The 24732-nt window shown below is 44.4% G+C and overlaps 1 protein-coding gene across 1 annotated transcript; it reads left to right on the top strand.

Moving 5' to 3' along the window:
- Nucleotides 1–421: 421 nt before the first annotated feature.
- On the top strand, nt 422–24434 carry baz1b (bromodomain adjacent to zinc finger domain, 1B). The gene is made up of 21 exons (XM_034233206.1): nt 422–1190; nt 3480–3596; nt 4456–4600; nt 5110–5302; nt 5495–5616; nt 5851–6048; nt 6419–6613; nt 6723–8028; nt 8321–8494; nt 8684–8822; nt 9447–9631; nt 9759–9873; nt 9980–10078; nt 11221–11398; nt 11717–11902; nt 12617–12764; nt 13346–13493; nt 15768–15874; nt 20108–20247; nt 20349–20455; nt 21864–24434. The coding sequence occupies exons 1-21, from the start codon at nt 1072–1074 to the stop codon at nt 22498–22500; spliced, it is 4758 nt and encodes a 1585-aa protein (XP_034089097.1). The 5' UTR covers nt 422–1071; the 3' UTR covers nt 22501–24434.
- Nucleotides 24435–24732: the final 298 nt, after the last annotated feature.

Below are 24732 nucleotides of genomic sequence, written 5' to 3'. Positions count from 1 at the left end.
TACAAAGTCGCTATGCATTCACCATAATATCGTGTGGTTACTGTGCTGTTTAATAAAGGCAGGGCCTATTGTTTAAACAGACATTTTCAAAATGGAACCCAGACAAAGGGTTTAGAAAATGATTTCGATAATTGAACAAGGAATATATGTCTGATCAGTTTTCAGCCAATACATTATCAACATATTGAAATGGATTTATGTATAAATTAGTCAAAAAGATCATAATCTATTGTCATCAGCTGACCTCTAGTCTGATTTATATTCGATGCGGGCGTGGTTTGATTCGAGGGCTAGTGTAGTTTGACAGCCAGGCCAAACCAGCCAATGACAGGCCACGAGAGCAATTCGATGAAGGCGCTCTACTGAGGGAGCCAATGAGCGTCAAGTGGGGGCGGGACGTTCTCACGACGCTGCCTGCTGCCGGGGAAACGGAGTTCTGAGAGTGTACGGAATTGTACCGGTGGACTAGAAACTCCCGCCATTTCAACAAGGAATTAACCTCTTGATCGATCCACGTTACTTTTTCGCACCACTTGCTTATTATTTTCTGATAACAAGACGTTCCGACCGTACGAACATCCAGCAAATACAGTTGTTTTGACGAGTTCAGGGCTAGTTAGTTGCAAAGACTTGGGATTGTACAGCGCGCCAGACCTACTGCTGAACTGAGCTCTAGCTGTTGCCGCGAGTTTGATATCGGTGCGGCTTGCATCTTTTCATGTTCATCCGGAGGAACTAAAAGTTTACTAACTCTAGAGAGAGACAGGTCTGGCCACCTGTTTTACATCTTTGCTTGAAACCAGCATGGCACCGCTACTTGAGGAGAGAAGAAGGATGCGATGAGGCGGATGGCAAGACGCGCACTGTTATTGTTTTGCAACCAGATAGCAATCCAGCCTGCTAGCTAGTCAGCTAGCTGCTACACGCTGAGTGCCGGGCCTGCCGGCGGTAACCCGACAAGACAAGACACTTGCATACATGCTAAGGTCATAGTATTGTATATCATTGTACTAGTTTATTGCTAGAAGATTTAATTGTACCGTTGGCACCCGTGCCATCTGTGGATTTGAAATGGCACCGCTTTTAGGCCGAAAACCTTACCCACTGGCTAAGCCGCTAGCCGAGCCACCAGGCCCGGGAGAGGAGGTCTACATCATCGAGCACACCAAGGAGGCCTTCAGGAACAAAGAGTATCCTTTAACATGATGCTCCTATTGAGCCAACCAGCATGCTTTAAATATGTGGCTTTGTCTATCTGGCTTAATTTATGATTACATAATGTTAGTCATTTGCACAGGACTGAAGAGCTGGCTAGCGTGATTTATTTGATGGTACCTGACATTTCCCCTCTTTAAACGCTGATTTCCTCCGCATGTACACAGTGTACAGCTAATGTTCAGCCCGCTTTGCTAATCAAGCCATTGTAGCTAGCTAACTGGCTATAACTCATTATAGCACACTTGTTGTATTTTGTATAACACATTTAACAATTCCCATCTCTTAGTTATTTATAACTAATTGCTAAAATGCTTCCTTTAAACTTTTACCACCCCGCTGTCAGCTACTAATGCTATACGGGTTAGCTAGCACGCTGCTAACGTTAGGTCCCATTATGTCACAATAGCCCGTCGTCTGAGGATGTTGCTCGGCTGCTTTCAGTTAGCTTTAGCTAGCCTTAGCTGTCGGTACATTTGCGGTTTCAAGTTTGACAAGAGAGGACAACAGCCGACATACAACTGTTTATTGATTTTAAGCAGCGCTCTTATGTATTTATCTTGGTTTTGGCAACATATTTGGGTACCTTTACCCACTTATTTTGGTGTTTGTGTGAACTTCAGAACGTCAGAGGTCCTTAACTGTAAGCAAAAATGATGACAGTTTGACGTGACACGCAGTACTTAAAGTGGACTTTAGGCCTTTTTATGGCAACCTGAGTTGTTTTAGTTTCTGGTATGTTTAGATTCCTGCAGTGACATGACTATATTATCTACTTTCTAAAGTATGTATGTACCTGTAACATCTCAATCTATCATCACTTCTTAAACAACAGCTATGAGAAGCATAGGCCTCATATCTAGGCTGTCCCATCTTATAGTAACACAAGGTTCACTTTTTTAGTTGAATAACGATAGGTAGCACAGTCAAACCTTTCGCTCCAATCAAAAGCCAATATCAGTGTACACTCTTTTTACACTGCTAAGTAGGGATGCTCCGATCGCCAATTTCGGGGCCGATCGCCGGAATCAGTATCGGCCGATCCGATCGAGTGGGCGGGGCCTAAATGGAAGATTTAAACATCACTTTAAATCTTCCATTTAAAGTGATGTTTAAAACTCAGTTAATGGGGCTCATTCACTGGAGCTTCCACAAACAACAATCAACTTAATTATTACATTCAAATGATGTACATTATTCAAGTTTTTATCAGTCAGTATCTCATGCAGCTCACTGATCCAGTAATGAGTGACCCGACAATGAAGAATACATATATTTATAATAACTAGTGTAGCTTGTTCCAGAGGTAGATAAAATAGCTAAGTGTGTTAGGTCTAACTCTTACGGTACGTCCACACAGCAGCTTTTCAAAAATCTTGGAGCTGGGCGAGCAACGCGACCAACAACATGAATCTCCCGCCCCCGACATACAAAGCAAAAAAACCCGGGGATTTTATGCGAGCAATATATATATATATATAAACTCCCCAAACAGGCGAAAACCTACCAGTTTCACCCACTGTCTCTGCCACCTCCCTCCATGCCTGGTTCCTCCGGTTTGTATCCCGTTAATAGTTCTGGTCGTAAAGAACCGGGTGATTTGCTCCCGTAATTTCTCGTTTGGAATATGAGGAAATGAACTGCGGTCTGGTTCTCCCTGTGTGTGTGTTTTGCTGCGCTTACCTGTCCGGCGGGCGGAGCTGCAGGATTTCTGCTTCACACACGTTGCATACCGCTATTTTACTGTCTTTTTCGGACACCTTAAAATAATGCCAGACCGGTGAAGCCATTTTGGCGAGCTTGTTTTGCCGCACACAGAGAAAAGTGTCATGTATTTTACGTCATGCGATCGGCTCTCGCGATCAGCATGTTTAGAGAGCACCGATCGATCGGTAGAGAGTGAGTATCGGCCGATCTCGATCGGTGACCGATCGATCGGAGCATCCCTACTGCTAAGGTAGCAAGGACTCTTCCAGCATCTGTCACCATCATTATTCCTTCCCAGCCCCCCTTACAATTTTCCAGCTTCGCCTTGTTATTGTACAATTCTTCAACTTTTTCGTTTCATCTCTTTTTTTGTTATGATATAGTTATGTCTGTGACGGTGCCCACCTCAATATTTTTATATTTCTATCATCAGTGACACTAAATTGTCAACCTTGCCCCTTGTTTGTTAGTCTTGCTTGTAATTAGTGGGCAAATAGCCAAAAAGGCAGAACTGTTTTCACGTGACTATTGTAGTTTCCTTAACGAAATGCCTACAGAGAGTATGAGGCACGCTTGAAGAGGTATGATGAGCGCATCTGGACATGCAAGAGCACCGGAAGCAGTCAGCTCACACACAATGAGGCATGGGAGGAAGAACAAGAAGTCACCGAACTGTTAGTATTTCATCCAAATTTTGATTCTGCTTGTACAAGATTTTCGCCACCTTGTGAATTTAAGGACCAATAGTCTGCTCTCTGCTGATTAGTCTACAGCCTCTACATATAACCTGAATAATATGCAGGTACAGTTCAGTAAAGGGCATTGCTATGCATTCAGATATCCAGTAAAGGTCTGTTTCACATTAATTTCTAAATAGATATACCACCACTTGTAAATAATGCAGATTAGCCGCTATAACAGCGGCTCAGTAGAGTCAAGAAAGCACTGTAAGTTCCCAATGAAGGTCACAAGGCTTGATGCTTTGCTCTGATTGGATACATCTTGTGCTCCTCCTTTCATTCTATTTAGAGGGTGTGTGTGTGATTGAGTCATCATTGAATCTGCAATGGCCTGACGGAAGTTCCTTTGTCCTGATCGGCAAATGTGAAAAACATACCATTATAAAAAGTAGTTCAGCTGACCTTTCTTAGTACAATTATCAACATACAGGTCTACAAATACTGTATGTGTATGTGCTTTCAGCAAGAGGAAGGTGAACAAACCCTTCATGTGGCCCAAGCAGATGTCACAGTAAAGGCAAAGCATTGCTCAGCTGCCCAAAGCTCAAGTCACCTAGGATCATGGGCTGTATTTAAGCCATGCTAATTATATCAGTCAAGAGATTTTACTCCCCCTACTGGTCACTCTCAACCCTTTGTTGCCCTGTTATGTAATGCTCCTGTCCTGGTGTTAAACTGTGGGTAATTATCACTGGAGAAAAAAAGTGGAGCATTATGACACAAACTTTATTACACTTTTTATTCATATGCTAGCTTCTAAAAAAACATCTGCTGACCATTTTTCTGTGTACAGGCTTGACGAGGAATATCCCAAGTGGTTTGAGAAGCCGGTCCTGGAGATGATTCACCACAACACAGTGTCTTTAGACAAACTGGTTGAAATGGCCTGGCTGGAAATCCTCACCAAGTATGCTCTGGATGAAGAGTGTGACTTTCTGGTTAGTTTTACTTCTAAATGTTTTGTTATTTAACCTTGCATTTGGATTCAGGTACACATTATCACTATACAAAGGAACCTGGAAATTATTTTAATTTCAAAGCCGATAAACACATTTACATTTATTTTATTCAACTCTTAGGTTCTGGTCACTGGTGTTAACTTACAATACCTGCTAAGTCTAATATGACTTTGCATTAATTTCACACAATACTTACACATTCATTTACTTAAGTACCAATCCTCAGGGGTAGGCATGTGTGAAATAGAAGCCTTCCTCTTGGTGTGTTCTGAGATGCTCACTAGTAGGGATGCCAGCGATTTTTCGAATATTTGTTACAGTCTCAATAATCGGAAATTATTTTTAAAATTCGATTTTATTTATATATATTTTTATTATTATTTATGTTTTTCTTTTAATCGATTAATATTCGCCAGGGCTGTCCGATTTTCGAATTTGATCATGGTCAGTTCCTGGCATCCCTACTCACTAGACCTTGTTCTCTTCAGGTGGGGAAGGACAAAAGTTTGCAAGTGAAGGTGGTGAAGATTCATCCTCTAGATAACCCAGAGGGGGAGACGGCGGAGAAGAAGCTCGAAGGTGCCTGCGACTCTCCATCCAGCGACAAGGAGAATGCAAGTCAGGAGAACCAAGGGAAGGAACCTCCTCCCCGAGAGGAGGAGAACAGGAGGGAGAGTCTCAGTGAGTAACGTTTTTGCATCCGAGCAAATAGATATTTTAAACATGCAGGTCAATATTAACTTAAAAACGTTCTTTTGCATAAATAAAATATTTTCACGTGAGTACATTTGACTGAAAGTATTAAACACCTTTGTTCTGTTTATTTGGATAAAACCAGTCTTATTCATATGATATTGTTTCACTTCCTATCAGGTGACCGAGCACGACGTTCACCAAGGAAACTTCCCACTGCCATGAAGGAAGAGAGGAAGAGATGGGTGATGCCCAAATTCCTTCCCCACAAATATGACGTAAAGCTCATCAATGAGGATAAGGTCAGTATCCTGTTTTTCAAATGAAACCATATGTTTCTGCTCTTCCTTTCCCCTCTATGGTCTTTTCTTACAACCCATGGTGGTATATTAGGCATTGTCTTTTTCTGTGGTACAATTGATTATATTTAGGAGCTTGGTTTCAAACCTTCTCCAGCATTGTGTGGTTCATGATCTTTGCGATATTCACAGTTTGAATTAGAAATTGATGTTGTATCCCACCGACTTGTCTTATAGGTGATCAGTGATGTCCCAACAGACAGTCTTTTCAGAACGGAGCGCCCTCCAACAAAGGAGATCATGCGCTACTACATCAGGCACTATGCTCTGAGGCTGGGCATGGGAGAGAGTGCACCCTGGGTGGTTGAAGACGAACTGGTTAAAAAATTCAACCTGCCAAGCAAATTCAGTGACTTTCTTCTTGATCCACACAAGGTACACTTACTCATGACAGTTTTTCTTCATCATATAACCTAGGGCTGCTCGATTATGGCAAAAATCATAATCTCGATTATTTGGGTCAATAATTGTAATTGCGATTATTCATTGACTTTGAAAATATCCATTTATCGGAGAAAAATGTTGAACAGTATGTTTTTAACAGTTGATTACCCTGAACTTTAAGTATAATTCAACTGAAAACCCCCAAAAAAACAAATAGTTTTATTTAGATTACGTTGTTTTCGTAATCGTTGCAAGCTATAATCGTAATCGCGATTTAAAATACGATTAATTGAGCAGCCCTAATATAACCTACATTTAAAAATGTTCCTGACTCACACTTGTTGTTGTTTTTGGTCTAAAGTTTTTAGCAGAGAATCCCTCTGCAAAGCGTAAGAGCCTGTCGTCTCCAGAGGGTAAACCTAGCAAGAGGCTCAAGAGCCCTGACGCACCTGGAGAGGATTCAGGGAATGAGAAAGGAGAGAAGAAAAGAAGAAGACGGAAGAAGAACGACTCTTTAGGCATGCCCCTCAGTCCGACCATTTGGGGCCACATGCAGGTTAGCTGGCTTGTAAACACAATATAATGTCTCAGATATGTTGCTACTTGATGCTGATGTGGTAGCTTTTTGAACTTTACTTAAAGTGCTCATGTTGTCTGTATTTCAGAAAATACAAATGAATGGCTCCCCACTCAAGGTGAAGAACTCGGGAACCCCAAAGAAAGGAGAAGGCAAAGGCTCGGCTCCCTCAACTCCAAAATCAGGCAGAAACCCCGGGGACAAGAAAGAAGCAAAGAAAACGGGAAAGAGCGGTGTCCTCAAAGCTTTTAAAAAGGACGGCAAAGCTGGTCCTAAAACCCCAAAGATGAAGCAGATGACTCTGCTGCATCTAGCTAAGAGCACTCCAGCTGGGAGCCCCAAGAAGAGAGCCCGTAGTAGTGGCATGGGTACCGCGAAACTGGGGAAGCCTCTGCACCCGATGGCTCTCCACCTCCTTCGTTACTATAAGGAGCACAAAGGCAAGGAGGACAAAAAGACCTCCCTTTCCTCCCTCCTCTCCAAAGCCGCAAAAACCTTGTCCCCAGACGATCAGAGCCAGCTGCCAGAGGAGCTCAGGGAGCTGGTGCAGAAACGCTGGGTGCTGCTGGAGCAAAAGAAGCGATGGGCAGCCATGAGCGAAGAGGAAAGGAATGAAGAGATGAAGAAAAAGCGAGAGGAAGTCAAAGAGAAATTGCGAGAAAAGGCCAAGGAGAGAAGAGGGAAGGAGATGTTGGTCCGACGGGAACAATCACGCAGATACGAGGATCAGGAGATCGAAGGTGGCAAGACACTGCCGACGTTCAAGCTTGTTGACATGCCTGAAGGATTGCCCAACACCCTGTTCGGAAGTGTGGCTATGGTTGTGGACTTCCTCCAGTGCTATGCTGGGCTACTGATGCCAGAAGACCAGTATCCCATCACAGCAGTGGCTCTGATGGAAGCACTGGCCGGGGAACGCTCAGGCTTCCTGTACCTGAACAGAGTGCTGGTGGTACTGCTCCAGACGCTGCTGCAGGACGAGCTGGCAGAGGGCTACAGCGAGCTCGACATGCCCTTATCTGAGATCCCCCTCACCATGCACTCGGTGTCTGAGTTGGCGCGGTTGTGCCTGCGACCATGTGACGCCCAGGGCGAGGGGAGCCACCAGGGCTCTGTGGACTCTGGGGCTTTGGGGGGCTTTGATGACGTGGTCACCAGCGAGTTCTTGGAGAAGCTCGAGACAATCGAGGTGTTTGAGCTGAGCTCCGACGAGAAGGTCAGCCTGCTGGTGGCTTTGTGCCATCGCATACTCATGACGTACTCGGTCGAAGACCATGTCGACGCAATGCAGCAACGATCGGCTGAGGTGTGGAAGGAGCGCCTGGCCATGCTCAAGGAGGCTAATGACCGCAAAAGGGCGGAGAAGCAGATGCAAAAGGAGATGGAGGGCAGAGGTAGGCAGGATCACAGAGAGCTCTACCTACAGTTTTTAATGCCGGACTGAATATAGAGTGATTTCATATCGTGATTCTTGCTTCTCACCCCACTAATTTGAACTGAAAAATATCTACATTTAAGTTATACATTTATCATGAGTATGTTTTGATAATAATCCATTGTCTACATGGGAGAGTTTAAAATATTAGAGCGATAACAATTTTAAGTGTTTTATTTATTACACCAACATTTTAATGCTAAATTGATAACATTTTTTCAATTAAATTCCTCAAATTTTTTTCCTCAAAGGTGAGAAAAAGAAAGAGGGGAGTGTTAAGAAGGAGACCAAAAAAGAAGTAATGGTGGAGCCAAAGGTGGAGCCAAACCCGGAGCCCGAGGACATGATCAGCTCACTGAAGAGCCGGCGGCTGATGTCCGTGCAGGCCAAGAAGAACAAGGAGGAGATGGACAGACAGAACAAAGGTACATCTAAAGCAGACAGCACATTTATAATGTAGGTTAGTCATGCTTAACAGCACAAGTGCCATTGTTCTCCACCTCTGAAATCTAATATGTCATATAGAGCAAAGCCAGTTTATTATTATTACATTTTAGGAATTTGTCAACCTTAAAACCTAAATTTGGTTTGCTTCTTTTTTTATTTTCCCGTAGAGCGCATGGAGAAGGAGGCTGAAGAGGAGCGGATGCGCAAACAGCGGGCTGCTGTAGAACGGGCCTTCCAGGACGGTATCACCAAAGCCAAACTGGTGATGCGCAGGAGCCCTTTGGGTACCGACAGAAATCACAACAGGTGAGCTTTGAATACAAATGCTGAGAGATTATACACTGATACATGTAAATGATTTAATAATAAATTACATTTATAAAGCGCTTTTCCTGGTGCTCAAAGAGCTTACAAGCAAGTAAAACAAAATAACAACAAAAGTAAAAAGTGCTAAGCTAGGTGGAATAAGGGCAAGGGGTTAGTTGAGGAGGAGTTTTGAGGGATTGTTTGAATGATGTGAGAGTGTTGGCGGATCTGACGTGGCTGGGGAGGGAGTTCCAGTGAGGGGGGGCGCTGCAGCGAAGGCCCTGTCACCCCAGGTCCGGAGCTTTGTCTTGATGGGCTGCAGTAGGTTAGCTTCAGCAGACCTGAGGCGACGAGTGGGGTTGTGTCGTTGGATGAGGTCACAGAGGTAGGGGGGGGGGGGCTTTGAAAGTGACAAGTAATATTTTAAAGTCCATGCGGTGCGGGGAGCCAGTGGAGGTCATGGAGGATAGGGGTGATGTGGTCGGGTGGAGGTGAGCAAGCGGGCAGCTGAGTTTAAGTATGAATGCAGGTGATCCAAAAAAGTATGCTGTTGCAGTAATCCAGTCGTCCATTTTAAATAACCTAAGTATACTTTAACCATGGTTGCTTTCTGTCTTCGTTCAGGTACTGGCTTTTCTCTGACGTTGTTCCCGGTCTGTACATTGAGAAGGGCTGGGTGCACGAAAGCATCGACTACAGCTTCACCCCCCCACTCGAGGACAAACCGGTTGAAGCTGCTGAGCCGGCAGAAGCTGCGGAGGTAGAAGAGGAGGAGGACGGAGAGACGGCTTCCAATCAAGATTCACAAGGTACAGTGTCACTATGTTTGAGAAATAAATGAATACTTACTAAAATATTGGTATTGGTAAAATATTCCTCTGCAACTGCTTTTTTTTTATTTTAATCTTTGATGATGAATGACTGTTTATGTTGTAGGAGCTGAAAAGGATGATGGCAGCATTGATGGTGCTATTAGTGAGGGAGCCCAGCAGGGGGCAACAGCAGACGTCTGCATAGAAACTACTATTCCCAACCAGGGGCAGAACCTCTGGTAAGAGCTTGGTCTTTGCCGATCCTTTTCTCTTTCATTTAATTATTTAAATCTGTTCCTTTTTTACACAACCGTTCCTTCAATTCTTCTCTGCCTCTGCATTCAGGTTTGTGTGTGAGAACCCAGCCGAGTTGGAGGAACTGGTGGAAAGTCTTCATCCTCAGGGTGTTCGAGAGAGCGGACTGAAGGCGAAGATACAAAACAGGTGCGTGCACTCATTATAAGAGATAACTACTTTAACAAACATCCAGTCCCAATGCTCTGCTAACGCATTAGCTTGTTTTATCAGCGTTTAGGGATGTACTGGAGTGATCCAACCGGTGCTGATCCAAGCTTTTGCTTTCTAGTTACTGCTATAAAGAAAAGCCTTTCTTTTGAAATAAGCCTTTTTTGTAGTATCTTTTGGCAGAAATTGAATATATTATTTGTAATAATAAGTGATGATGTAAATATGGAGCTGTATCAGAGTTCCCGTTAGAATATCTTTTTGCCGGTCAACATGTCCGTTAAAGTTTAAATCTTCCGGACAAAATGAGAAAAGTGCCGTTCAAAGGTCTTTGTTATTTATTGAGCTTTCAAACAAAATGATATTAAACAAACTAATTATAGTAGATTAACTACATTATTCAAAAGTGTTCAGTAACTTACAATAACACGGGAATAATAAACGGAGCGCTCTCCCTCTCCTGACAGCCCGTGAGTATCATGCAGCTCACGGATCAGTAATGAGTGACCCGACAGTAAAACTAAACATATCTATAACTAGTTCAGGTAGCCTAGTTTGAGAGGTAATTAAAATAGCTACGTGTGATATTCTAACCTGAAGTGTGTTTTGTCCGCTCACCGCTGCAGGTGATCATGCAGAGCTGCGTGTCGACTCGTCAGCAGCAGCTGATCTCTCTCTCCCGTCAGATTAGACTTCACTCGCGTTTATGTCCATATCGATCAGATCTAGCTAGTTCTAGCTAATGATAGGACTACCTGCTTATTAAAAGACACCTAAACAATAACCGTCGCTATGCAACCGGGTCAGGCCACAAAGTGTAGCGCAGCATTATGCATTTGTTTACATGCCCACCGGAACCCCGAGGCATTACCAACAGATCAACGCACAATCAACCCATACAGGACATCTCTTTCTCCACATTAAGTGTTAGACATTAGAATTGACTCTTCTTGTCTGTCACATAAGTGGCGCAACTGATGCGGTATTGCGCTAAGGGGAAATTATTTTGACCGGAGAGATTTAGAATTCCCGGTCTTCAACATATTTTACCGGTCATAGTCCGGTAATTACCGGCTAACGGGAACTCTGAGCTGAATACTAATCTGTCATTCCCCTTTCAGGTACCAGGACATCCTCCACTCGGTCCATCTGACACGTAAGAGCAAGCCGGGCCTCAGGACCTGCGATGGCTTCACCGAGCTGCTCAACTACCTGCGCAGTGACATCAAGGAAATCGCCTCACGACTCCAGAAGGGAGGCCTGGGATACCTGGAGGACAACGTAGACATCGAAGAACAGGTGATTGGTTTATCTGGCTTCATAGAGTATGTGTAGACCGGGCTAAGTGATTGTTTATAACTGTTTCTCAAAACCTGTTGTATACTCTATGTATCCAATTTAGGCCGCAGGGTTGAAAGATTAATATGTAAAAAAGAGAAGTGTGTTGTTTACAAGCCTTGTTGTACATAAACCATCATAAACTTTTAAATGGGTTTGATTAAATCAAGGTTGTTTTTATTAAACAGTGAAGTGTTATGGATTTTTCTAGCTCATGGTTTATGTGCGTGTTGTCCAAATATCCTCATAATGTACGTCTGTTTGATCCTCTATTCACAGATGAAAGACATGGAGAAGTTGAAAGACTTTGGTGAGATTGTCATCACCATCCAGGCCTGTGTGATCAAAAAGTTCCTGCAGGGATTCATGGCCCCCAAGCAGAAGAAGAAGAAAAAGACTGCAGGAGAGGAAAGCAGCAAGGCAGAGGAGGTGGACGATGAGAAGAAGCTGGCAGAAGAGGCCAGGGTAAGAGAATATGCTCGTCTTGTTTTTTTTCAATTGTGTCACCAGATGTTGATGAAATAGGGATTTCTGCACGGATGTTTAAGTCAAAATTCTAGATAAGGCATATTAGTGATAAAGCAACAGTAATGATTTGTATGTTTTCCAAATATCTATATAAAAAAAAGCAGAATTTATAAGAACAACTAGGGCTGTGCAATTAATCGTATTTGAATCGCAATTACCACAATTACGAAAACAACATAATCGGAAAAAAACGATTATTTTGCTTTGCGAGGTTGTGACAGTGCACTGCAGCATATTTGATCTAATTTATTTATCATATTTATATATGTTTAGTAGCTTGTTGAAGTGCGCTCCCAAATATTTGTTGATCTTGTTTATTGGTATTTATTATTTATTTTATTTATTGGTTTTTCAGTTGAACTATACGTTCAGGGTAATCAACAGTTAAAAAGATACTGTTCAAATTATTATTTTAATTTGTTTTAAAGTTCAATAAATGGATGTTTTATGAATAATCGTATTTAATAATCGTGATATCAATTATTGACCAAAATAATCGTGATCATGATTTTTGCCATAATCGAGCAGCCCTACTAACAACACATATTAAGCTGAAGTCTTCTTCACAAGACTTGTTTACAGAGTCTTGAAGAAGTCTTTCTTCATGTAAACGGATTCTGAGTTTAATCAAGTCTGAACTCTTCCTCCTAGGTGGCAACAGCGGTGGAAAAGTGGAAGACTGCTATCCGAGAGGCCCAGACCTTCTCCCGCATGCACGTCCTGCTGGGAATGTTGGACGCCTGCATAAAATGGGACATGTCCGCCGAGAACGCTCGCTGCAAAGTCTGTCGCAAGAAAGGTAAAGAACTGCTTTTTAGCTGCTGGCTCAAAAAAAGTAAATGGCTGTAATTTAAATGTGCAATCTCAAGTTATTGAGAGTAGCTGAGAGTATGATGCCTCTTTAGGCACTTACATTTTTGGTTGGAAAAACCAATAGGGATGAAATAACACCTCAGAACACCAAAACAGCACCATTACTGGCTCCATAAGGCAGTTCCTAATAAAAGGTGTGATTAGGAGGTTATTGCTCCACTTCTACGCTTCTGCTTCCTGTTTAGCGGTCAGGCAGAGCCCGTCTGTGCTGCAGCTGATGGAGAGTAGACCCCGGTCCAAACAGGGCCTCAGGGACAGGCTCAGAGCAGAACCCTCTGTTAGTGTCAGGCAGGTCTACATACACAGCCTGCAGCTCCACTGGCCCTCAGGTGAACCTGTAGTGATAAGATGCAGATAAGAAAGTTGCTTAGACAAGATGTTTTGGGCCTTTTCAAGGGAGTGGAAGATCGGGACAAAAATGTGGGAATACATTTTCGGTAAAACAAGGAAATTCATTATTAAAAATATCTTCTTTAGCTCAGTCCTAAGATTTATTATATTTTTCAGGGGACGATGAGAAACTGATCCTCTGTGACGAGTGCAACAAGGCCTTCCATCTGTTCTGTCTGCGGCCGGCTCTGTACCGCATCCCAGACGGAGAGTGGCTGTGCCCGGCCTGCCAGCCCACTGTGGCCCGGAGGGGGTCCCGCTCCAGGTAACCGTCACACTTTGACCATGTCCTGCATCATGAATTTAAAGTCTTGTACAACATCGTGGTAACCTTCTATATAGCGGTCAGGAGAATATTAAGATGTAGTATTTAAATGTTCTTATGTACCTTGTCCAGACAAATACATAATAATGTAATTATTACATAAGTGTTGCGCATACAATAACAATCTCACTATAGATGTGAACACCTGCATCCACCATTTCATGCATCTACCCACACAGCCTAAAAAAAAACTGATGCCTTTTATGGCAAACCATTTGACATATAAAAGCTTATTAGATGCGTGCATACACAGACATCTCTCCAATTAAAGTGACATAAATGAAGCTTGATAATTTTCTATAACCTATGCAGGTTTTTAATTAAAAAATGTCCGCACTCGTTCTTAAAAGGACTGTATTATTACATTTTAATTGAAGGAAAATGGCAGGGCAGTTGCTCGACTAGAAGTCAGCGTGACACAATATTGTGAACCCGTTATATGATCATTTGTCTAAATCTACCAAAAGCTCTACAGACACGGAGCTAGAAAGGAAATAAGAACCGTTCTAGCTCCGTGCTGGTGCTAGAACGGAAATAATAACCGTTCTAGCTCCGTGCTGGTGCTAGAACGGTTCGCAACTTTGAACCAGTTTGCTTTTCCACTGACCAGAGCCCTGTAGGAGCTACGTCATGACTTCACCGTTTAATAATAATAATCCTTATATTTATTATAGCGCTTTATCAATGACTCTCAAAGCGCTTTACAAATACACATTACACATACAGATCATACATACATGTAATGGTCATCTACTGCCGCTACGTATATTGCAGTGTTGTAGTCAAGTCACCAATTCGCGAGTCCAAGTCACTCTCGAGTCACCACTCTTCGAGTCCGAGTCACCCAAGGAGTGTCCGAGTCGAGTCAGTCATCATTACCTGTGTTCGAGTCCAAGTTTGAGTCACCCAAGGAGAGTCCAAGTCCGAGTCACAAGTCTTCATGTATTAGTCTTCGTGGATATATGTGTTGAAATGTAGCTGCTCCTCTCCATTGCTTTTATCCTGTCATGTTATACTAATCTGTCTATTGAACTGCTGTGAAGCGAGTTTGGCTACAATTCTTGTAATAGGGGCTATACAAATATAAAGCCTCTTACTAATATTATTATTATATATAAATAAACTATATTTAAATTGAGTTAACTTTTAGAAAAGTGATTATATCTATGATAAAGTTTTCGTTTTGCACTTTTATTTTGATAGTAATAAGATCGGGACTCTTATTGTGAAGGAACTTTTACCAGTTAAATCAGTTTACTGATAAAGATTTAGCCCCAGAAAGCACATGGCTACTTAGCATGCAAAATGACATTCTGCATGTTAAGTAGCCATGTGCTTTCGTGTTATCGGCTGAATCTTTATTTATTGATTAGATCACTTTACTCTGATCATAGTGTTCAAGACAGCCTATATGTCTGAACTCGATCCTGAGAGGAATGTGTTACGGAGCTTTCTCTTCAAGATTGTTTCCACATAACGAGCATTTTGCGCTGCTCTTTTCCAATGTGTAAGCAGAATGTGTGAAAGCATACAGCACGATGCGGGGTGTGTCTCTAGACATCTTTAGACTGGAATAGCGGGGCCCAGTCCGTGAACTCGCCTCGCAGGTGCACATGCCAGGATAGAGGACATCAGACTCCAGAGAAAATTTGCTCGAGTCCAAGTCGGAGCGTCAATGTACAAGTCGAGTCCGAGTCATCGTGGGGGGGATATTCACGAGTCCGAGTCAGCGTACGCGATAATTCACGAGTCCGAGTCCAAGTCAGCGTGCGCGAGAATTCACGAGTCCGAGTCGCGTCAATCAGTGCTCGAGTCACGAGTCCCGAAACTCGGCACTCGAGTACTCCATCTCTGGTATATTGTACATATCATCAACAATGGCGGCCTACTAGGAGCTGACGGAGCCGTACTTAATGTTGCTCCTATACTTACGAAGCCAAATTGAATTGAAGAACCACCTATGCACTGTTATACACAACGTTTATGGCTTATTACTGTTATCCAGATTGACATAGTAAACTTTTAGCCACAGTTTTAGCAGCATTTGCCGAAAACGGCAGTGGTACGCCGCTCGTGTCACAGCAGCGTTTTAGCGTACCGTTTACTCGCGGGAGCAGCCGCTGGAAATAATAATCTTTTCCAACTGGACACACAATGTGATTTCTTTGTAACTCATGTTGAGATGTTTGATGATCGGCAACCTCTCCATTGCAGGAACTACAACCAAGACACTGATGAAGAGGAGGATGAGGAGGAGTCAGAAGAGGAGGAATCTGAGGAAGAAGAAGAAGAGAATGACTACAAAGCCATGGGCCACAGCTGTGAGTATCAGCGAGAGAAAATGAAGATGCTCTTAGCTTGTTGAGTGATGACCTCACTATCAGGATAAGTGGACACAGTTCCAGTCTCTTCTGACTTCTATGCACCCGCTCATCAATGCATCATATTTTGTATTAAAAACATCGGTAGAATATTGTCTTGAACATAGGGTCTCCTTTCAAGTCTAAGTGGGATGTATTTAAATGAGCATTGCCATGTATTAAACAAATGCATTTTGATTTTGCACCAAACCTACAGTGTAATTTGTCCTCTTAATGGTATAAATACATGTAGTTGTCCAAAATGAAATATCACAGATTAAATGTGGGATGTCCTAGTTTCAGCAGGTTGGGAATGAGAGGAATGCCGACGGGGGGTTTTAGTCTCTATTGTCCGGGGGTCGTCATGTAGCTCAGCTCAGGTCTGGATCTGCTTTGAAGCCACGCGTCACTCTGGCTTCACTCTCAGTATGTGGCAGGATGATCCTCTCTGTCAGGTCCAGCCTGCATGTCAAGAATAAAGATTAGGAAGTTATATGCATCGATGAAGAACGGTTCAAGAGAGGATCGCAAAGCAGCGGAATATTTTAGATAGTCCAAAGCAGTGCACACTGGGATATGTTTGATTACAACATAACAAACATTTAAGCTGTTGTTGTTATTTGAACACCTCTCTGAAGAACCAGCACCTTACCGTGGTAGAGAGGTTTGTGTGCCCTGATGAACCTGGGGGCTGTGTTGTCTGGAACCTTGTGTTCCTGGTAGGGTTTCCCATGGCAAATTGGTCTCAGGCAAGGGGCCAGACTAAGATTGGTTCAAAAGACCTCATGAAAGACGATACAAGAAGTGAGGATACCCGGCCCGGAGGAAGCCCGGGGTCCCCTTCTGGAGCCAGGCCCAGAAGGAGGACTCGTCGGCGAGCGTCTGGTGGCCGGGCTTGCCACGGAGCCCGGCCGGGCCCAGCCCGAAAAGGCAACGTGGGCAACACCTCCGCTTCTCCGTCCCGCGGGCCCACCACCTACGGGAAACATCAATGGGGTCGGGTGCGCTGCCAGAAGGGTGGCAGTGAAAGCGGAGGGTCTCGACGGACCAGACCCGGGCGACAGAAGCTGGCTTTGGGGACGTGGAACGTCACCTCTCTGGGGGGGAAGGAGCCGGAGCTTGTGCGGGAGGTGGAGCGTTACCAGTTGGATCTGGTTGGGCTCACCTCTACGCACAGCGTCGGCTCTGGAACCTTACTTCTGGATAGGGGTTGGACTCTATTCTTCTCCGGAGTTGCTCAAGGTGTGAGGCGCCGGGCGGGTGTGGGGATACTCACAAGTCCCCGGTTAGGTGCTTCTTTGTTGGAGTTTACCCCAGTGGACGAGAGGGTCGCCTCCCTACGCCTGCGGGTTATGGGGGGGAAAACTCTGACTGTTGTGTGTGCTTATGCACCCAACAGCAGTTCAGAGTATACGGCCTTCTTGGAGACCCTGGAAAGAGTCCTGTATGGGGCTCCTGAAGGGGACTCTTTAATCTTGCTGGGAGACTTCAACGCACATGTGGGCAATGATGGAGACACTTGGAGGGGCGTGATTGGGAGGAACGGCCCCCCTGATCTGAACCGGAGTGGTGGTTTGTTACTGGACTTCTGTGCTAGTCATGGATTGGCCATAACAAACACCATGTTCGAACATAAGGATGCTCATAAGTGTACGTGGTACCAGAGCACCCTAGGCAGAAGGTCCATGATCGATTTCGTTATCGTATCATCGGACCTGAGGCCGTATGTTTTGGACACTCGGGTAAAGAGAGGGGCGGAGTTGTCAACTGATCACCATCTGGTGGTGAGTTGGGTCGAGTGGCGGGGGAAGCCTCTGGATAGACCTGGTAAGCCCAAACGTGTAGTTCGGGTGAACTGGGAACGTCTGGAGGAGGCCCAAGTTCAGGAGGCCTTCAACTCACACCTCCGGCGGAGCTTTTCGCGCATTCCTGTGGAGGTTGGGGACATTGAACCAGAGTGGTCGGTGTTCAAAGCCTCTATTGCCGAAGCCGCGGCGGGGAGCTGTGGTCTCAAGGTCCTAGGTGCCTCAAGGGGCGGTAACCTTCGAACCTCCTGGTGGACACCGGTGGTCAGGGAAGCCGTCCGACTGAAGAAGGAGGCCTTCAGGGATTTGTTATCCCGGGGGACTCCCGAGGCAGTTGCAAGGTACCGACAGGCCCGAAGGGCAGCAGCCTCATCCGTGGCCAAGGCAAAGCAGCGGGTGTGGGAGAAGTTCGGAGAAGACATGGAGAAGGACTTTCGGGCGGCAGACACCTCAGGAGGGGGAAGCAGGGAACCATCCAAGCTGTGTACAGTAAGGATGGGACGTTGTTGACCTCAACTGATGGAGTGTTAGGGCGTTGGAAGGAACACTTTGAGGAACTCCTGAACCCGACAACTCCGCCCTCTATGTTAGAGGCAGAGCTGGAGTATGACGGGGGATCAACACCAATCTCCCGGGGGGAGGTCACTGAGGTCGTCAAACAACTCCACAGTGGCAAAGCCCCGGGGGTGGATGAGATCCGCCCGGAAATGCTGAAGGCTCTGGGTGTTGAGGGACTGTCATGGTTGACACGTCTCATCAACGTTGCGTGGAAGTCGGAAACAGTACCGAAGGAGTGGCAGACCGGGGTGGTGTTTCCCCTATTTAAAAAGGGGGATCAGAGGGTGTGTGCCAATTACAGAGGCATCACACTACTCAGCCTCCCCGGGAAAGTTTACTCTAAGGTACTCGAAAGGAGGGTCAGGCCGATTGTCGAACCTCAGATTGAGGAGGAACAATGCGGATTCCGTCCTGGTCGTGGAACGACGGATCAGCTTTTTACTCTCGCAAGGATCCTGGAGGGGGCCTGGGAGTACGCTTATCCGGTCTACATGTGTTTTGTAGACTTGGAGAAGGCGTATGACCGAGTTCCCAGGGAGTTACTGTGGGAGGTGCTGCGGGAGTATGGGGTGAGGGGGTCTCTACTCAGGGCCATCCAATCTCTGTACTCCCAAAGCGAGAGCTGTGTCCGGGTCCTCGGCAGTAAGTCGGACCCATTTCCGGTGAGGGTTGGCCTCCGCCAGGGCTGCGCTTTGTCACCAATCCTGTTTGTAATATACATGGATCGGATTTCGAGGCGTAGTCATGGGGGAGGGGGTCTGCAGTTCGGTGGACTAAGGATTGCACCACTGCTTTTTGCAGATGATGTGGTTCTAATGGCTTCATTGGTCTGCGACCTTCAGCACTCACTGGATCGGTTCGCAACCGAGTGTGAAGCGGCTGGGATGAGGATCAGCACCTCCAAATCTGAGGCCATGGTTCTCAGCAGGAAACCGATGGACTGTCCACTCCAGGTAGGGAATGAGTCCTTACCCCAAGTGAAGGAGTTCAAGTATCTCGGGGTCTTGTTCTCGAGTGAGGGAACAATGGAGCGTGAGATGGGCCGGAGAATCGGAGCAGCGGGAGCGGTACTGCAGTCGCTTTACCGCACCGTTGTGACGAAAAGGGAGCTGAGCCAGAAGGCAAAGCTCTCGGTCTTCCGGGCCATTTTCGTTCCTACCCTCACCTATGGTCATGAAGGATGGGTCATGACCGAAAGAACGAGATCGCGGATACAAGCGGCCGAGATGGGTTTTCTCCGCAGGGTGGCTGGTGTCTCCCTTAGGGATAAGGTGAGAAGTTCGGTCATCAGGGAGGGACTCGGAGTTGAGCCGCTCCTCCTTCGCGTCGAAAGGAGCCAGTTGAGGTGGTTCGGGCACCTAGTTAGGATGCCACCTGGGCGCCTCCCTAGGGAGGTGTTCCAGGCACGTCCAGCTGGGAAGAGACCAAGGGGTAGACCTAGGACCAGGTGGAGGGATTATATCTCTTCGCTGGCCTGGGAGCGCCTTGGGATCCCCCAGTCAGAGCTGGTTGATGTCGCCAGGGAAAAGAAAGTTTGGGGCTCTCTGCTGGAACTGCTACCCCCGCGACCCGACCACGGATAAGCGGGAGAAGATGGATGGATGGATGTTATTTGAACATCAGTTTCAAAGAAAATCCTTATTACAATATGTCCCTATTTGCAAGATGTTTGTTATGACTAATTAACTGTTCATTTTGGTTACAAATAGGGAAGTTGTCAGATTTTTTTCTAAAATGATCTTTTCCCCAGCTGCCCGTTTTAGTGCTTGAAGAAATCTCCCTAACTCTTGCCTCTCTCGTTTTACTGATAACCTCCTTGTATTCCTTACAGTGAGACCAAGGAAGAAAAATAAGCAGTCTTCGTCTCGGCCGAAAAGTTCCAAAAGCAAACCCAAGAAGCAGTCGTCTTCAAGTACTACGACCAGCAAACCAAAGTCGGGCCCAACCAGCCCCGCAGACATCGATGAACTGGTAAGAAACCACTAGAAGAATTAAAGAGTACACATGTAATGGGATGAGTTAATCAGTTTGTTCTAATTGCTCTGTGTGTGTGTGTGTGTGTGTGTGTGCAGGTGCGACAGAGTTCCCAGACAGGAGTGCGCAAGCAGGCGCTGGAGCTGGAGAGGTGCGAGGAAATCCTCAAGAAACTCATGAAATTCCGCTACAGCTGGCCGTTCAGGTGAGCAAAACACCCTCTCTTTATGTTTGGATGGACGGTCAGGTTATTCAGAATAAGTTCTGTAGCAGCACGGAAAGTCTTTACGGCCAGGACGCATGTTTAGATATTTTATTTTATAATACGATTTCTTGTGTTTAGTAGAAACCCAAAATGTTCTTTTGGGGAGATGACATTTCTTAACATCATGACACCCCATCCCCAGTACATTCAACATGTATAATGATGTCATTCAGGGTTCTTACGGTCATTAAAAACCTGGAAAAGTTATGGAAATTGAAAATGCAAATTCCAGGCCCTGGAAAAGTTATGGAAAACAATATTTTCCCCAAGGTTTTGGAAAAGTCATGGAAATGTAACTAAAGTTGCATCAAATATAATTTATATTTGATCTAATCGCCGAAATAGTAATACTATAACGATAATAAATACTGTATAGTAATGAAACGTAAAATGGTATTTAACTGACGAGGTATTTTGCTGGTGAGAGATTTTAGTTGCTTTAGCCTGAAGAAGCTAGTAAGCCAACTATTTGATTTGTTTTAGAGGCACAACATGTTTCAGACCTTATTTTCCTGTTCCGTGTTAAAATAAACCATTTTCAGTGGTACTGCTGAGAGAGTAATTTCTTTGGTCATGGAAAATTAGCTAAAGGTCATGGAAAAGTCATTGAAAATCATTGGTGAAAAAGTGTATGAACCCTGATGTTTAGCTATTTTATTTTATAATACGATTTCTTGTGTTTAGTAGAAACCCAAAATGTTCTTTTGGGGAGACGACATTTCTTAACATCATGACACCCCATCCCCAGTACATTCAACATGTATAATGATATCATTAAGAAAGGACTTTCTGAAAAGAAAAAAAACTTTAATTCTAGCTTTATTGAGTCAATATTAGTCTGAACTAGGGCTGTGCAATTAATCGTATTTTAATCTCGATTTTGGCTTGCAACGATTACGAAAACAACGTAATCGAAATAAAACGATTATTTTTATTTAAAAAGAAAAAAATATTATTTTTGTATTGGTTTTTCAGTTGAATTATACTTAAAGTTCACGGTAATCAACTGTTGAAATCATACTGTTCACATTTTTTTTTTCAATAAATGGATGTTTTCAAAGTAAATGGATAATCGTTTTTAATAATCGTGATATCAATTATTGACCAAAATAATCGTGATTATGATTTTTGCCGTAATCGCACAGCCCTAGTCTGAACCAATATTACCAGATCCCTGATGAGAGGTCAAATGTTGCAGGTTGTTTCTTTCCACCCATGAATACATCATAATGAACTCATGCTTTGCACTCTGAGTTTGTTGTTGTTAAATAACGAAGCCTATTCCCTGAACGACTTTAGAGATCATTCATTATTATGTATTCTTAACGGCACTCTTCTCCTCTCACAGGGAGCCGGTGTCCCAAGAGGAGGCGGAGGACTACCTGGACATCATCACCCAGCCCATGGACTTCCAGACCATGCTGGGGAAGTTCAGCCAGAGTTCGTATCGGAACGCCCAGGAGTTCATGGAAGACCTGAAGCTGGTGTTCTCCAACGCCGAGGAGTACAACCAGCAGGGCAGCAGCGTGCTCTCCGCCATGGTGAAGACGGAGCAGTCGTTCACCGAGCTGCTCCAGAGGCTGCTGCCCGGCCTCAGCTACCTCCGCCGCCGCTCACGCAAACGCGTCAGCCGGGCTCCCGCAACCTCTGAGGATGAAGAGGAGGAGGAGGAGGGAGAAGAGGAGGAGAAACAACAACCGAAGAAGAAGATGCAGAATGGCAAATCGAACACGAAGAAAAGCAAAAGTGTTCGGGGACGGCGGGTGGAGAGCGAGAGCGAGGGGGACGATGATGATGGCAGGAGGAGGAGCAAGCGGACCTCCAGCGCCTCGGGGAAGAAGGATTACAGGGAGCAGGATAGCGATGGCGAGCGGGACACACGTAGAAATCGTCAGCGGGGGGGCCGGGGCGACGCGGCCGGGGCGAGCAGCGACGAGGAGCGGTCCAGCCGGCAGCGACATTCCAAGAGACAGAAACGCTCCTGAAGTCCAGGCTTTTTATTTCCCACTGTCTCGCTTTGCTTTAAAAATTCTGTTCCGCTCTTCTAAAAAATGATCAAGAGCCCTCCTCCTCCTCTTCCTCACAGCCAGCGGGACTTAAACCTTAGAAGGACTTTTTTGTGTTATTGAATTTGTTCATATTTTGAAAAACAAAAGAAAACCGATTTATATTTGTAACATGTTTAATATTGGAGATCTTTTGTTTATTTCCAACTGATAAAAAGGAGACACTTGAGATAATGGATGGGTCCTCGTTGCTCTTAAGACTCTTTTTGATTTAAATTTCATTTCCAAGTTGAAACCTCACACACAAGTGTAATTTGACCTAAATGTTGTCCGTGTAATAGATGGAGTCCCTGTAGCGGAAACCCTCTGGGAAATCCTTCTTGTTTCAAAACAGCGCTGATGTCTAAATGTGTTCTGAAATGCATTTGTCCTGTCATCTGTAAATCGCTCTGACTACTAAGCATCTTGACACCAAGGTTATCTTCGGTCAAATGCCAGTCTATAGATAAACATGGTAGTTTTTTTTTTTAATACTAGTTTTAGAATTTGTTTTCCCAGTCCAGGTGCAGGTTTATTGTAAAAAGCCGGGTCGAGACTGCAGATCGCGTGCGGTCGCATCACGTAAGAGCTAAACGTTGAAATCTCTTGTTGCCAAGATATTTTTAAAAACAGGGATCTGACTTTTGTTGTGGTGTAGAGCTGCCCAGCCTTTCTTCTGTAGTGCCCTGCCACTTTAAAAGAACCGGTACCTCAATGCTCTGTCAGTTTGCACTCCTCCTGTGTACGTGCACCTATTATGCCAGCAGCTGCAGGACCAGACTTTATTAAAAAATAGTGTGCATAAACATTTGTAAACAGTGTTTAAAAACGACAATTGTGACGTTTGTTAAGAAAATGGGCATTTTTTAATATTTGATATTTTTTGCACATTTGATTTGGTATTGTAAATCACAACTTCTTAAATGCATTCAATAAAATACAAGGTTAAATCACAGCTCTCCTAGCCAATGCAGAGAACGGCAGAGTTTTATTTTTCATTGTCTCAGCAGAAATAGTCACTTGGACATTTTGCCACAAACTCAAGTCACTCATTTGAATAAATGTAGGGAATTCAAAGAGGCGAATGAAGGTTTCCCTGCATGTCCAGGCTCAGCCACCAGGTGGTGCTCCACTCCTGCTCTCTGAATACTCTGATACTTTGTATTTCAGTGACAGTGCTGTTGGCCCACTGCTGATACTCACTTCTCTGTGTGCGCACTGGTCATCAAAGGACAGGGGGGCTTTATACTGCTGGTGTATTTGGCTCTACAACTCGTTCAGTAATAACCTCTTAACGAAAACACTTTGATGTGCAGAGGTTTCTGTAGTTAGGGACGAGGACACCAGCAGTGTATACGTATTCATATGTGTACTGATAAGGCAGGGATGGCTTGCCCTCTTCTCTCTGTACCGTGCTGTTCTCCTGTGTTTTACTCATTTCATTTGTTCCCCAGCCCTTTTTGTTTTTTTCAATTCGGATTTGTTTTGTCGTTAACAATTGTAAACATCACTGTTGTTATTGTGTCATTTCAACAAACAAACTGCCCCTCTCAAGTGGAGACCTGACTGTAAATGCTTTCTTTGTTCTTGGAGGAACTGCAAAAGGGTCTTTTACACTTCCTTTTTATATATATATATATTTATAGTCTTTAAAGCTGGGTTTGGGCAGGTTCAAAGGATTGACATGTAAAGATTTTTCAATAAAGGCTATGGATGACGACTGTAGTTCTCCCTGTTGTATTTGTGTTGAGCTGATAACACACACATCACTGCCATCTGTAAAACCTTGTGATATACGACCAGGGAGGAAAGCGGGTTAGCCGTGACCACCGACCGACGTCTAATTTTACTTTTTAATAAAAAATCAAACATTGTCTAATTCTCTGGTGTGATCTCTTTTCTCAGAAACATTTGCACCTTCAAACAGGTGGTGTGGACTCAAAGTGACATTAAAGAGGATAAAGGGTTCCTTATTCACAGCAGAGGATGACTAACTAAAACTGTTTCATGACTTTTTGTGGAAAAGGCGAGGTTTATTAGAGTTGAGTAGCATGGCCTTAAAATCAACTCTGGCTCTGTAATTCATTTTTTATTGTATTTTTTTGTAAGCAGTGTGGAAGAAGAATACTTACATCTTATCCTTAAATAGAAGTAATAATACAGTGTAGAGAT

The sequence above is a fragment of the Gymnodraco acuticeps genome, unplaced genomic scaffold (assembly GCF_902827175.1).
Source record: "Gymnodraco acuticeps unplaced genomic scaffold, fGymAcu1.1, whole genome shotgun sequence".
Lineage (NCBI taxonomy): Eukaryota > Metazoa > Chordata > Actinopteri > Perciformes > Bathydraconidae > Gymnodraco > Gymnodraco acuticeps.
The sequence above is the reverse complement of the archived record's forward strand: the minus strand, read 5'-3'. Positions and strand labels throughout refer to the sequence as shown.